Raw genomic sequence first — 13,991 nt, 5'->3', positions numbered from 1 at the left:
TCTCCCTGACCCCACCCTCTCTGCCCCAGTGAGATTGGCTTATTGAATTGCAGATTATGTTTATATTTAAAAGGAGGTCTCTTATTTTAATTGTCCATTGATGAGCGCTGCTTATAGAATTGATCTGAATGGTTTAATTAGTCCATCTGTTCTGGGGCTGGTGCACAGCTGTGCGGTGCTGATGGCTGTTAGATGGAGGTGAGGTCTGTAAGCAGGTGGGAGATGAGAGGGGATTCTCTCAGATGGTTGTTATACCTGGCACACTCAGGTTTCTTTGGAGACTGATGGGTAGTCAGCCAGAAACGGGGAGTTGAGGGGTCTGGGGAGATGGCTGTGCAGTAGTGAACAGGGCTCTGTGAATTGGACAGTTGTTAGGGTGCCGTCGAGTTGAGTACAACTCATAGCGACCCTGTTAACAGATCTGGGCCCTGTGCTGTCCTGTGCCACCCTCACGATCTCTGACATGGTCGAGCCCATCATAGCAATCACCGTGTCAGTCCATCTGGTTGAGGGTCTTCCTGTCTTCGCTGACCCTCCACCTTTCTAAGCATGTTGTCCCTCTCCTAACAACATGCCCAAAGAATGTGTGATGAAGCTTCGTCATTCTTGCCTCCAAGGAGTACCCTGGCTGCACCTTCTCCAAGGCACTGCTGTTTGTTCATTTGGCCGTCCACGGGATAGTCAGCACTCCTCTCCCAACACCACAACTCAAAGGCATCAATTCTTCTATCATTCTTGTTCATTGTCCCTGGGGCACTGAGAGCAGTCGGACCTCTGAGGGGCTGATGCAGAACCAAACCTCAATGAGATCCTCTCTGGGTGGAGAGAAGCAGGAGGGTGCAGGACGGTGGTAAAGCACCACGGTTCTCACTAAAAAGACCTTCAAGTTCATTGCTGTCAAGTTGAAACCGACTCATTGCTGGCCCTCCAGCGGGTTTTCGGAGCCTATAAATCACTCTGGAGGAGATTGCTCTTCTTTCCCCCATGAGCTGCTGGTGGATTTGAACCACCTGCCTTTATGTTTGCAGCACAGCCGTCTTACTAAGTAGACTACAAGACTTCCCTTCTCACTAATGAGATCTCTGAAAACATGCATTCCTGGCCTCCTCACAGAGTTGTGATCCAGTAAGTCTGGAGCTGGTCTGAGGTTTTGGGATGAGAGCAGGGTGGCTGGCCCACAGACCTCATTTTGAGAAGGACTGATCTAACCAAGGAAGCCACAGTGAGATGGGATTATACTGGATGTTCTGTAAACGGAGTGATGGCGCCAGGTGATGTTTCTTGTTAGAACTGCAAGAGTGTAATGTCCCAGAGAAATCGCTGGGGAATGGAATGGTTCATTCCCTTGACTGCTAACAAGAAACTTTGTGGTTTAAACCCACCCAAGGCACCTCTGAAGGAAGGCCTGGTGACCCCCTTACAGAAGATCGGCCACTGACAACCCGATGGAGTACAGCTCTGCTCTGACACGTGGGGTTGCATTGAGTTGGGTTCAGCTGTCCTGCAGCTGGCCACTCTCCCTGAAGCCAGAAGAGGCTCTCACGTCACTGACGTGTCCCGTTTTTTCTTTCTGACTTGTATCAGTACCTGGTCACCTCTCTCATAACTTATTTAACACTGTAGAACATTTTCCTCTCATCCCAGTTGGGAGCATGGTGTGCACATTAGAGCTTAAGGAACACAAATCTTGGTTGCTCATCACACCTCAGGGATTCTGAGGAAATGATCCAGGGCAGGCCAGGGAATGAGCATTTTTTAAAAGACCTTTCCGCGGATAATTCTGAGGAGCAGCCAGGGATGGGAACGACTGGTCTGCATTCTGCTTTCATTTTTCTTATTGGAAAGGACTCTCCACTCCCTCAGCTCCCGGGGTAATTACTGCTACCAGGCCTGTGGCTGTGACCCACAAACGTAGTCGCAGATCCTTCTTCGTCTCTGCCCGTCTTTGGGGGCCAACCTGTGTCCTGCGGGTTTGTCTTCCTCCAGCTCTCTGAGAACCCATTTATTTAGGCCTTCGCTTGCTACCGTGGATCCTGGGTTCCCTCATTTTTTTTTAGGCCCCAGGCACATTTTGTTCTGTCAACACCTCCGTGAGGACTTCAGGTAACAAATAGTTCCTGACATTTCTGTCTTACAGTGACGCAGAGAGTAGAAAATTGTGCAAGAAGATGAAAGTTGACCTGAGCCCAAAGGACAAAAAGGTCGAATTATTCCATTACCAGTAAGTACACTTGGGTATTTCCAATTTCCAAGCAAGTGCTGAAAGCTTCTGATGGTATCCTCAGCAAACAGCGATATTTCAGTTAGATTAATCTTATTTCAGAGCTGGGGTTTTTCCTTTTCCTGTTTTTACAATTATTACTTTTTTAAAAAAATAATCCTGCACTGTGTTTGATAGCTGAATCTTATTAAGATGCTACAGAAACCGAAGGTATGTATCCTCACAGTCATTCTTAACGTTAACAACTTTTTCTCCTCCTTTGACAGAGACGGTGCGTTTCATACTGAATATAACCGAGCTGTGACATTTAAGGTAAATTTGCCTCCGTCGTTCTCAGCAGAGGTGGAGTCTGAATGGACGCCAGGAGTCTGGCGAGCTCTCTCCCAGAGAAGGAAGGGCATGTTGCACAAATAGCTCTTCCGGATGACCTGAGGGATGCTTATCTCTCAAGCATATGTCGGCGGACGATCTAGGGAAAAAAAATGTTAACTGTTACTACCAGAGAGATGACCGGCTTTGTAGATAGGTTTGCGAATTTATCAGCACTTGGCCAGGGGTGGCACCACATCTTTCCTTCAAAGGCTTCCCCATTGGCAGTGACTTCAAGACAAAGCGTTCCCGCATTGCTGTGTAGTCCATGTGTGGAGGGGGCTTCATGCTCCCAGGTCAGGCGCACAGGGGACAGGACATGACACCTTTGGGCTGATGCATTTTATTCAGATGAATACACAGGACCCTGAGATGCTCATTGCAGCAAACTCAGCTTCAAAGTAGATGACCAAGCTTAAGTGTACAGTGTGCATGGAGCTCTGTAACCTTTACGCACATCGTGCATCCTGCCGTCAGAAGCAGCGGCCCCAGCCCTGAGTCTTGCTGCTGCCTGTTGCTTTTCTTCCAACATCTGCATTAACTTTCTCAACACAGTTGGATTGGCCCTTGTACTTCTTCGGTCCCAGCATGTGCTGAACTCACTTTGCCTCTAACTCTTGCTGCTTGCTGGACCCTGCTTCCCTGGTTCGTTGTGTTCTTCCATCTGCTTCTCCTTCCACTCTGTTCTGTCCATCTGTCTGTGCAGCTGTCCGTGCCATTCTCCGTCTGTCTGGTGCCTCCTCCTCGTGCCTGCCTCTCCTCTGCCTCCCCAGGTCATTTCCTGTTTATCCAGTAACACTTGATCTTTTTTTAAGTTGCCGCCGCTTTTACCTAATACAGAGATTCAGGCTGATTACTCACCATCTCAACACCCACTTAGACACGTAGATAAAATTATACCAACCTGGAGTTCTTCAGTCCTTTTCATTCTGTGTGAAGGCATCACCTGAAATCCTTGGTGGGGACACGTGCTACCCGGGTACAAGCCTGAGTTAGGTGGAATGAGAGAAGTCCTTACTTAGGTGTGGAGAGAGGGCATCCTAGGTTTATTTTCCTGTTGCTAATTCTTTGGAGGTTATGTTCTGTGTCCATCTAGCCTGGTCCTCCAAGAAGACTTTGTCCTTGGGTCCTAGAGTGGTGAGTGGCAACTGCTCAGAAATATTGACAGAAAGTAGCAAGGCACCTCCTCCCTTCCTCAGCTCCGAGCCCCACACTGAGTGTGCATGTGGGGCCCAGCCCTGGCTGTCATCCCACTCCTCTCAAAGACTGGGTATTTGGAGTCTGCGTTCTCTCATCCTTCTTGCGATTTATCAACAGACTGGAGAAGTGGGCTGAGCGCTGCTCAGGGCCCAAGCCTTCTATTTCAGTGACTGAGCGAGGGCATCCTGGGTCCCAGAACCCCACCAGGGACAAGTACAGAGTTCCTGAGCTCAGCAGGGAAGGGGTAGGTGGCAGAGCATGTCCCTGGACTGTATTTGGGCTTCTGTATTTCAGCTGATAGCAGGGTCCCCCAAGGGCCCTGTGTGCAGAGGTGTGGCAGAGCCCCTGGGTAGGCCGGGCACACACTCTGGCTGTGACCACAGGCAGCACACACACGTTCGGGCAGGGATTGGTCACGAGGCCTGTGTCATGGCTCCAGAAGAGGCCAGAAAAACGAGGGCCGCTTACATCCCTCCACCTCCCAGAGTGCTGGCGGAGAGCGAGGCTAGAAAGAGGAGAACTGCCTGTGTTAGCAGCCTTTGGCTGGTCAGCAGTCTGTCCACTCGAATCCTTATGTAAGTGGTGAGCACTAGAGGTACGCAGAAGCCTAAATTCACCCAACCTCAGATGACCTTCCCCAACGGCCCAGTAAGCTCTGTGTGGGGTGTGTGTGTGTGTGTGTGTGTCCCTGATGCACTTCTGAAGACCAGGATGTGAGTGTCAGGCCGTTTCCCTCCTCATCAGACCCAGAATAGAATGGTGGGGCAGGGGACAGTAGGTTCCCGGGTACTGCAATCTGCACACTTGGTTAAACTGTTGTTCAGTTAGATTGAGTCTGAATCTGTCCACCTGGGACGAGGTACAGCCTCCGCTGAGCAAGAATGAGCTCTTCCTGGACAGCAAAAGGTTACTGGCATGACTGTTTCTGTTGAAGTCATTCCGTTTCCTGCTCTCAGCCTCATACGTTTTTTTCCCCTTGTCACTGAACTTAAGCGAAGCCCATGGTTGGTGTGGGGATGCAAGCTCCTCTAGAGAGGAATTATCAATTAGCAGCCTGTTTTGAGTTCCTGTCCCACCGAGAGTCTGTGGAAAGCCATGGATCCTTTCCATAGAGACAGTGTGTGTGCATACACTATAGTCAATGTTGTCGTGTGCATCTGGGGTGTAACAGACCTCAGGAGGCTCTTGTGCACCCTAGATTGAGAGCCCCCTGCATCAGGTACGTCTGGGAGGCAGGTAGGTGGGCACCTGCAGACATCTCTTTCCCTTGGCTCAGGTGGGTGGTGTCTCCACAGCGGTGAGTAGGGGCTCTGGGAAGGCCCTCTCAACACTGTTTTGACCTCTCTTGCCATCAGGAAGTTTAGACGAGGTCCTCAGCATGGAGGGGATCTGCCTTTTACATGGCAGTGATAGATTCTCTCATGCCAGGAGATATTTCATAGCTCTATTGACACAGAATCATTGATCTGCAGGAAGATCTTTGTTCCACAGTAGCGCTTACCAAACAGGAAGTTCTAGAAACAAAAAGAATCTTGCTCAGGTCTACTCTGTGTGTGACCAGCAGATAGGCTGAATGGACATCCTTACCTCTCGGTCAGTGAACTGGAGAAGTGGACTGAGCACTGCTTAGGGCCCAAGTCTTCTGTTGCAGTGATGAGAAGCGGGCATTTTTGGTCCCAGGGTCCCAGCTCTCTTTACTTAAGTCAAATGATTGTAGGCGTTAGTCATAGCCACAAAATACCACCCCCCCCCCAGTCGTGGTGTAAGGTGGGTCCTCTGGGCGTTCCTGGTGGGTGGGCGGGTCTGGTGTGATATATTCACTCTAGCATTCCAATTCCCTGAGTCTGTAGTACAGTTAGTCTCGGTTACGATGAGGTTCCATTCCAACTCCATTATAAGTTGCTTCTGAAATGCCACCTTTTCGTTTGTTTGTTTGTTGTTTTCATTATAATTGCCTTTTATTATCAGCGTCTTTAGAAATCTAGTTTTTATTTGTCTTTGGGAGTTGGAGATATATCTATCTATCTATCTTACGGTTAAGTATGACTGTAAGTTTAAACTTGACTCTTAACATAAAGAAAACCCCAAACCCCGACTCATGAGGACTCTGCATCAGGTTTCTGAGGCTGTACATTTCTCAATGAAGAGACTGTCCGCCGTTCACCCGTGGAGCAGCTGGTGGGTTTGAACCACTGACCTTTCTGTTAGCAGCGCAACACATTATGCACTACAGCACCAGGGCTCCTTGATGAAGAGGAGTGGACACAGTTGCTGTTCTGTCTGTTCCCATGTTAACTCCATATGTGGAAAAGCCTAGAATCCCTGGGATTCCAGTCCCTGGGAGTGAAGATGGTGTGTCTAGACAGAAAATTAGAGTTCTCTGAACAGTTATCGATTCCTAAATCTGCCTGTCTGGCAAAACCATCAGCATTTGGTCCGTGTTTTCAAACAACTGAAGCCCCTGATTTTTAAAACAAAACAAAAACATTCCAGCAAATCTTTTCACTGTAAACATTTTTGAACACTTGTCTCCCTCCTCTTCCTCGTGATTCCTTTCTTCGTTAGCACGTCTTCCCTCTTCCAGAGCCATCGTGTCCCAATGTGCCAGTTCCCCTTTCTCTTCATCTCTGACCCGTGGTAATTAGGTTTGGAATTCTGCATTCCTGCCATAGGGTTGATTTTTTACCCCTCTCTCCCCCCTGTTGTCCCCCATCACATTATCCTAATCAGATGGGTGGAGCTTTCTATCGGTTCACTTCCCAGTACCTGACATGGACATTGTTGTAGACCAGGCTATCGTCTGTTAAACGCCAGTGTTCTGAACACTGAGTCATAAAACTGAACATGCCAGTGAATGCCTGAGAATAACAGCAGCAAACTGTGCCACAACCTTGTACATATTACTGACAATCAGATGTGCCCCAAACTGCTCAGTAATTCTAGGCATAATTGTGGTTCAACACAACTTAAAAGATAGGCCCAAGTTCAGTGTATGCTTGGCACATGTTCCCGCCAGCCAATCAAACAAACAGGGTCCTTTCTAGGCCCTCGAGCTATGATGTTGAATGGAGAATGTTTGCTTAAGGCTAGTTAAGCCCTTTATCCTTAAAGCCTTTGTCAGTTCCTTATCCCCAGCCGTCTTGGAGGGGAGGCCAAGTAGTAACAAGCAGGCACTGTAGTCACCCACCTTGCCCGGGGCATCCACTCATGTGGAGGATAATCAGAACTTAATGCGCTTCAAGACCCACTGAGAGCATGAAATGATCCAACAAGAACAAGTACGTGTGATTATCTGCTTATCGGATTGACGGGTTTAGTGGCTGTGTGAATGGGAGAGTTTCTGGTCTGGACAAGACTGGAAATCTTTATTTGAATTGATCGCAGAGGCTTTCCAGAGGAGTGAGATTTGGTAGAAAGACAGTTCTCTCTAACGTTTGCATAAACCTACCTGTCTTAAGTATCCCGGTTTTGCTTCTGAAAAAGGAGCTCTGGTCATACGGTACATAACGTATTGGTTTGCTAACCAAAAGGTTAGTAGTTCAAATTCATTAGGTGCCCTGAGAGAGCAAGATGAACTCTGTCCTTCCGTAAAGATTCATAACCTCCAAAACCTCATGGAGGACTGCTGATGGACCGCTGTGCACCAGGCATGACTTGACGGCTGTGGGGTTTGGGTTTCGTCTGTAGATATGTATTGTGCACTAACTAAGGTATCATGAGATTAAACAGTTTGGCAGAAGGGTGAGTCCATTTTTAGGGCACTAGTCTGCCTCATGAGATCTTTAAGATTGGAAAACTAACTCTGGCATCTAACAACAGCAGTGATCTTCTCCCCTCCACCCTCAGCATATGCCACTTGCCTTCCTGGGCACTTAGTGGGGCTGGGCCCAGGTCACTAGGCAGGGGAGCAAGACAAATTCTAGTTTCTTTTCTTCTCTCTTCCTGGCTAAAATACATTTTCTCTTCTCTCTTCTTCAGTCCATGGTGGCCTTTCTGAAGGACCCAAAAGGTCCCCCACTGTGGGAGGAAGATCCTGGAGCCAAAGATGTTGTCCACATTGACAGTGAAAAGGTAATGTATTCCAAACACACTGGACTCTGGTGGGTGCTGGAAGCTTCCCCTGGCTTGTCCCAGTGAATTGAGAAATGGGGTATTTCAAGGCCGTTGACACTGCCCCCTAGTGCCCTAATGTTTCCCTACCCTTTAGGGCTTCAGGGCCTGGCTAACGGAGTCGTGACTGCCTGAAGTAAGTTTCTCCTTTCTTCACCTCCTTTCTTGAATGTGTTTTGACATATTTAGGTTTTCCTTATATGAATATAGGTTTAGACCTCCTCCTTTTTATGTAACCCAGATATTGCTGGGATTTGGATTTGCCGTTGTGTGTTAAGTGACACAATAATCTCAGAGTCGTAGATTAAATTTTTAGAGACTTGGGGCAGGCCCCTGCAACGCTGAATCATTGCGTAACTTTGAACGAGTTGTTCAGCCTCTTGAGTGCTCATCTCCAGATGTGGCAGGAAGTGAAGGGGTAGCTCGGGTTTATAGTCTTCATAAGTTCTTCCTGTTCTTAACACAAGACCCTGCACCCTCCCTGCTCCATGACCCACCCTAATCTGGTCTGCAGGGACGTCTTTATCCAAGAACCTGTGTCTGTGTCAGCTCCTGGGTGCCCATTTTCTTAGCAGTGTCTTCACATCAGGGTGGACAGGAACTCCCCGGTGATGTCCCACCGGGTCTGTGAGGCGTGTGGCATGCTTCTGTGGACAGAAGCAGGTGCTCATTCTGATTGTGATAGGGTAACACATTTTTATCTTCTTCCATTTCTTTTTTTTTCATACTATTGGGATTTTTTTTAAACTTTTTTTATTGATTTGTTTACAAAGTTTATACATTGTGTTTCACACTATTATTCATTTACATTGTATTTCATACAATCATTCTCATGCATTGTGTTTTATAAAATTAATCGCCAATGGATCTTGCCTATCATTACCCTGACTTTTTGCCCAGATCCTTAATTTGCTTCCCTTCCACCTCCTTCCACCCACCAAACTGAGAAATTGTGGTACATTCACACAATGGACTAGTATGCAGCACTTAGGAGTGATGATCTTGAAAAATACTACATAACTTGGGAGAGGATGGAGAGCATTCTGCTGAGTGAACTAACTCAGTCTCCTAAGGACAAATACTGCAAAAGACCGTTATTGTAAAAATAGAATGATAACTAGTAAAACATGTACAGGAATTTGAGGTGGGGGAGAGTGGAGGGGTGAGGATAGGTAGGGGTGAAACCACAGGGCTTCCACTTCTTTTTATTTAAAATTCTCTCTCTCTTTAATAATACTTGATTGGGTTTTTGGTGAATGGTTGCCGAACGAGATCAGTTACCATTTGACATTTTCCATATAAATTGTGAGATTATCTTTTAATACTCATTGTTAAAAAAGAAAATTATGCCATTTATATTTTATGGGGAAGGGACCACATGCCATCATATTGGGCCAAGCTCAGGGATCTATGGTGATTGGCCTTTAAAGGCTGGATATAGTGGTTTTCTGGGATGGAAAGCACCAGTGCCGTGAGATAGAAGTTACAGTCTTTTGAAAAGCCTCACAAGGAAAGAGGGTCACATATCATGAAGCAATAGTGTTGCTCATGTTGTTCCAATAGATTCTATGATACCAAAACCCACCACCATAGAGTCTGTCTCAAGGCTACCATTCATTAGATGTCTGATGCCATAATTCTTTTTCTTTTTTTCTCCAGTACAATCATTCCCATTCATTATATTTTGTAAAACTAATCAACATTAAATTATACTCACCATTGCCCTGTCTTTCCAGATCTCACTGGAAGAGATTGCCCATCTTTCTCATAATGCATTACTTTTCTCAGATTCTATATCAGGCAGTGTTTTAGGCTCTAGGAAAGCAATTGCCTTCAATGTTGCCTTCTGCAAATTTATCTGTCCTAGATTTTGTTTAAGCAGAAATCATTTTTCACACCTGTGGATAATCCTTTTGTTGTTAAACTTGTGATATTTCCTCTGACTTAGAAGTCTGAAGGGTCAGCTGCTTATAGACAATCCCCTGGTAAAATAACTGAAAGTTGCAAAGTCTGGCTTAAATTGCTGCTGCATATTCCATACTTAGGGAACTCGGGTGGTCTAGTGGGTAAGGAGTTAGGCTGCCAACCCAAAGGCTTGTGTTTTGAATTTACGAGCTGCTCTGTGACAGAAAGGTGGGAACTCTTCTCCTTTGTGATTTACAGCTTCTAAAACTCTCCAGAGGGTCAGCTATGAGTCAGTTCCTACTCAAAGGCACATAACAACAACAACTTTTCATACTTTCTGGAAGTACTAAAATGTCCTTGGCTCTATTATTTGCCAGCAGGTTATGAAACCAAATTGTTACAGATTCAGAAAAACCATTTTTTCCTCATATCTTATACCAGGTTTTATGCTTAGGGATCTCCAAGTCATCTTAAAAGTATTTGTATTCTCTATTCCTTGTCAGGCTTAGAGACATGGGAACTCTGTTGTAAGATGAGTGCCTTATCCCCCTAGCTGTGTAAACAAGAGAAAATGTATTCAGAGATTATTATAGAATGTTTTAAGTTCTCATAAATTATTTTATTTTTATTTAACTGGAAAATTGTAAGTAATACATATTCATTGTTGAAAAATTAGAAAATATAGCTCAAGCATAAAACAAAAGATAAACAGTGCCCCCATATCATCATCCCATTGAGAGATATCCACTGCTGATATTTTTTAAGCTTTCTAGACTTCAGTGTGATGCATACATAAATATTTTAACTCACAAAAATGTCATTGCCTTTTATATGCTGTTTTGTAACTTGGTTTTTCTTTCACTTAATGTTAGCCAAACCAAAAACCAACTCCATTTGTTGCCAAGTTGATTCTAACTCATAATGACCCTGTGGGACAGAGTTGAACTGCCCCATTGATACCCAATGGGGCAGCGTAAAGGCTGTAATCTTTACAAAACCAGATTGCCTCATCTTCTCCTAGGGAACAGTTGGTGGGTTTGAACCCAGTGACTTATTGCTTGTGAATGGAGTACTTTCGCCCCTGTACTATCAGGACTCCTGGTTTAAGTTAGCAAGCATGCTTTATTATAACATTAAATATTCTCCTCCTTCAGTTGCAATGATACTATAGTGTTCCACTGTGTCAGCTACTCCATTGTTCATTTTACTCAACTCCTGTTGCTACCAGAATGATGCATTTTGAAACTATTTTCCAAACAAGAATCACCTCTCATTTTCTTTTGAGGAAACTGGTTAGATGAGCTTATTTTAATCAAAACACGCTCTGTCCTGTTTGTGTTTTACCTCAGTCATTGATGGAGTTGCCCTTTCCCCATATATTACTGTCTGGTGGTTGAAGAAGTCTCCTACCTTTGCTGCACATTACAGTCTTTGCATTAGCGCTGTGTGGTTTTAAGGTGATGCTGTGTACTTAACAAGTCATTGCCTGGTGACAAACATACTAAATGCTCTTCTAAGCTTTCTCTAAATACATCTAGCCTGGCACCTCTCCAGGGCAGGGCATGCCCCAGCCCTGCTCACCGTAGGCTCTCAGTGGCCTGAGGGTGGCAGGACTGGAGCCAGGTGGAAGGGTTAGCAGGCTTGGGCTGATACCACATCACCACCATGAGCAGACCTTCAGGATCCCAATTTCTAGCGAATCTAGTAGGCACACACAGTAACAGCCACTGTCCTTGCAATAGAACTGTCCATAGACTCAGGAGGAAGGCCCAGCTTGACACAGAGCTTCAGAAAGCAGACACTATCTTCATCCAGTTTTTTTAACTGTTCAGAGGGAACTGAAAGTAAAACTAGTCATCTGGTCCTGTCTACTTCATTCCAGCAGATATTCTCAGCAAAGCCGTTGGTCCCCTCTGGGCCTCAGTTTCCCCAACTGTGGTAGGTGAGGATGATTTAGAATCATCATCTCTGTGGTTCTTCCAGCTCCTGACACACCATGGCTCTGTACTGTACCCTCCAGTCTCCAAGTCAGATGTGTGTCATTTTCTTTCTTTTTTTCTTTTATGTGTCTTTTTATGTATGATATGATACCGTTGAGTCAGAACGGACCCATTGCTGACCCTCCAGCATATTATCAGAGGCAGTAATCACACGGGAGGAGATTGCCCATCCTTTTCCCATGGAGCAGCTGGTAGCCTTGAACTGCATGCCTTTGGGATTGCAGTGCAGCTTCTTGCCATTAGGCCACATAAAGCAACATTTGCCAATTAAATAATTTTTACATGTACAGTTCAGTGACATTGACTTCTCATGCACCATGTTGTATAACCATCACCTTTTCCACATTATGCCACTGTTGTTGTCGCTCGCCTTCTAGTCGAGCACAACTCATAGCGACCCTGTGAACAAAAGGCCTGAAGCCCCTCTACAACTCTCGACATGTAGCAAAGGTCATGAGTTTCTGGAGACATGCTGCTTCCCAGATTTGCCACTACTACACAGAAGCTCAGTCCCCTCAAATGATGGCTCCCCATCTTCCCTTTCCTCCCTTCCTTGGTGACCACTGATATCTGATCATTCTGTTTGCCTGTTTCATGTACATGAGACCATACTATATTTTACCCTCTTGTGACTATTTCACCCAGCATTCCTATGGCATCAAGGCTTGGTTTCTCTTTGCCTGAGTGGTACTGTTGTGTGTGTGCACCAGGTGTCACTTAGTGTATATCCACCTGTCGTGGGGTCCAGGCGGTTGTGAGTGGCCCTGTAGCGCAGACTGAAGCGGGGTGCCGTGTGTGGCCCCTCCCGGTGCTGGGCACCCCTGGGGGGAGGATCTCCTTGCACACTACACCCTGCATGACCTGTCTCTTCTGCTTTTGTCACAGGACTTCAGACGACTGTTGAAGAAGGAAGAGAAACCTCTCCTGATGATGTTTTATGCCCCTTGTAAGTGAACGTTATCATTTGAGTTGGAACTAATAGTGCTCTGTCTCATTGGGGTGATACGAATTTCTGGCCAGGGTGAGCTGGTCCTGTTTCTCACTTGTAGCGCTGACTCATGTCTGCCACCCCATCTATATCTCTTTTTTTTTTTTATCTTTGCTTTTTCTTGCGGCCCCTGATAGCACCTCTGTTTCCCTCTCCATTGGAACCAGGGTCTCCTCCCCAGCTACCTCCTTCTTCCCCGCCCCTTAGGCTCCCTGGGGCCTGAAGACCTCACATGTTGGCCTTCTCTGTTTGGCATGTGCATGGGAACAAGTGCCATTGCTCTTCTGCCACCTCCATCATTGCCACTCCTCACCACCAACAACAGCAGGAGTGACCAGCCCGGGGCCCCTGCATCATTCTGTTGGTACCACCCTGGAAAGCCCGTGGGGTCAAGATCAGACAGCAGTGGGGTCTGGTTTTTGGGCTGTGCCTTTTTCTGAAACAGGAGGCCATGCAGAGAGTCTAAGGAACAATGAGCCAGCACCCAGGAGGACTCAACCACCAGTGAGCTCGGTGACCGTGGCCGAGCCTATCACCTCTCTGGGCCTCAGTTTCTGCATCCTTAAACTGGAGGGTTAGATCAGTGACTTCCACACTTTCTTACTTCGTTACACAGTATTTAAAATACCTTAACAATCCAGTACTACAAACCTACTGCTGAAAAGTTAGATCAGATTAATAGGAAATGAGAAATACATGGGATCATGTGCTTCAGAGTGCATCTAGGCTCCCTGGGGTATTTTCCCCTGTGATCTTATAGCAGCAGATCACCAGGCCTTTCTTCCGTGGCACTGCTGGATTGATTTGAAGGGCCAACTCTTAGTAGTCAAAGAGCAAACCATCGATACCTCCCAGGTATCTCTCCAATACCATACACTCCTCTTACTGCTGTTGAGTCAGAACTGTCTCATAGCTAACCCTCCACTGGGTTTGACACAGAGAGATTGCCCATCTTTTTAATGTGGAGCTGCTGGTGGATTTAAACCATCAGAGGTATAGCCATAGGGGTAGCTACACAAAACTATAGAGTCCGTTATCAAAGCTCTCTGACTCCTACACTTGAAATATCCGTCAATCTTATTATATGTAATAGGCCAAAACAAAAGTTTCACGAAACTCTACTTACCTTTACTGCTCGCCATCTGTTCCGATCTCTTCTTTACCACATGTAGCGCATACTGGTATTTTATTTTATTTT

At 46.2% G+C, this 13,991-nt stretch overlaps 1 protein-coding gene across 1 annotated transcript in view; it reads left to right on the top strand.

Moving 5' to 3' along the window:
• The window catches only part of PDIA5 (protein disulfide isomerase family A, member 5), a 104,648-nt gene that overhangs the window by 13,492 nt on the left and 77,165 nt on the right, over positions 1-13,991 (top strand). Inside the window, exons 3-6 of the mRNA XM_006884229.1 lie at positions 2,138-2,221; positions 2,488-2,533; positions 7,769-7,861; positions 12,691-12,751. Coding sequence (XP_006884291.1) covers positions 2,138-2,221; positions 2,488-2,533; positions 7,769-7,861; positions 12,691-12,751 — 284 coding nt within the window. The remainder of the gene's footprint in view (positions 1-2,137; positions 2,222-2,487; positions 2,534-7,768; positions 7,862-12,690; positions 12,752-13,991) is intronic.

Source organism: Elephantulus edwardii, unplaced genomic scaffold, assembly GCF_000299155.1.
Source record: "Elephantulus edwardii isolate Elephantulus edwardi_28Jun2011 unplaced genomic scaffold, EleEdw1.0 scaffold00032, whole genome shotgun sequence".
NCBI classification, from domain to species: domain Eukaryota; kingdom Metazoa; phylum Chordata; class Mammalia; order Macroscelidea; family Macroscelididae; genus Elephantulus; species Elephantulus edwardii.
The sequence above is the reverse complement of the archived record's forward strand: the minus strand, read 5'-3'. Positions and strand labels throughout refer to the sequence as shown.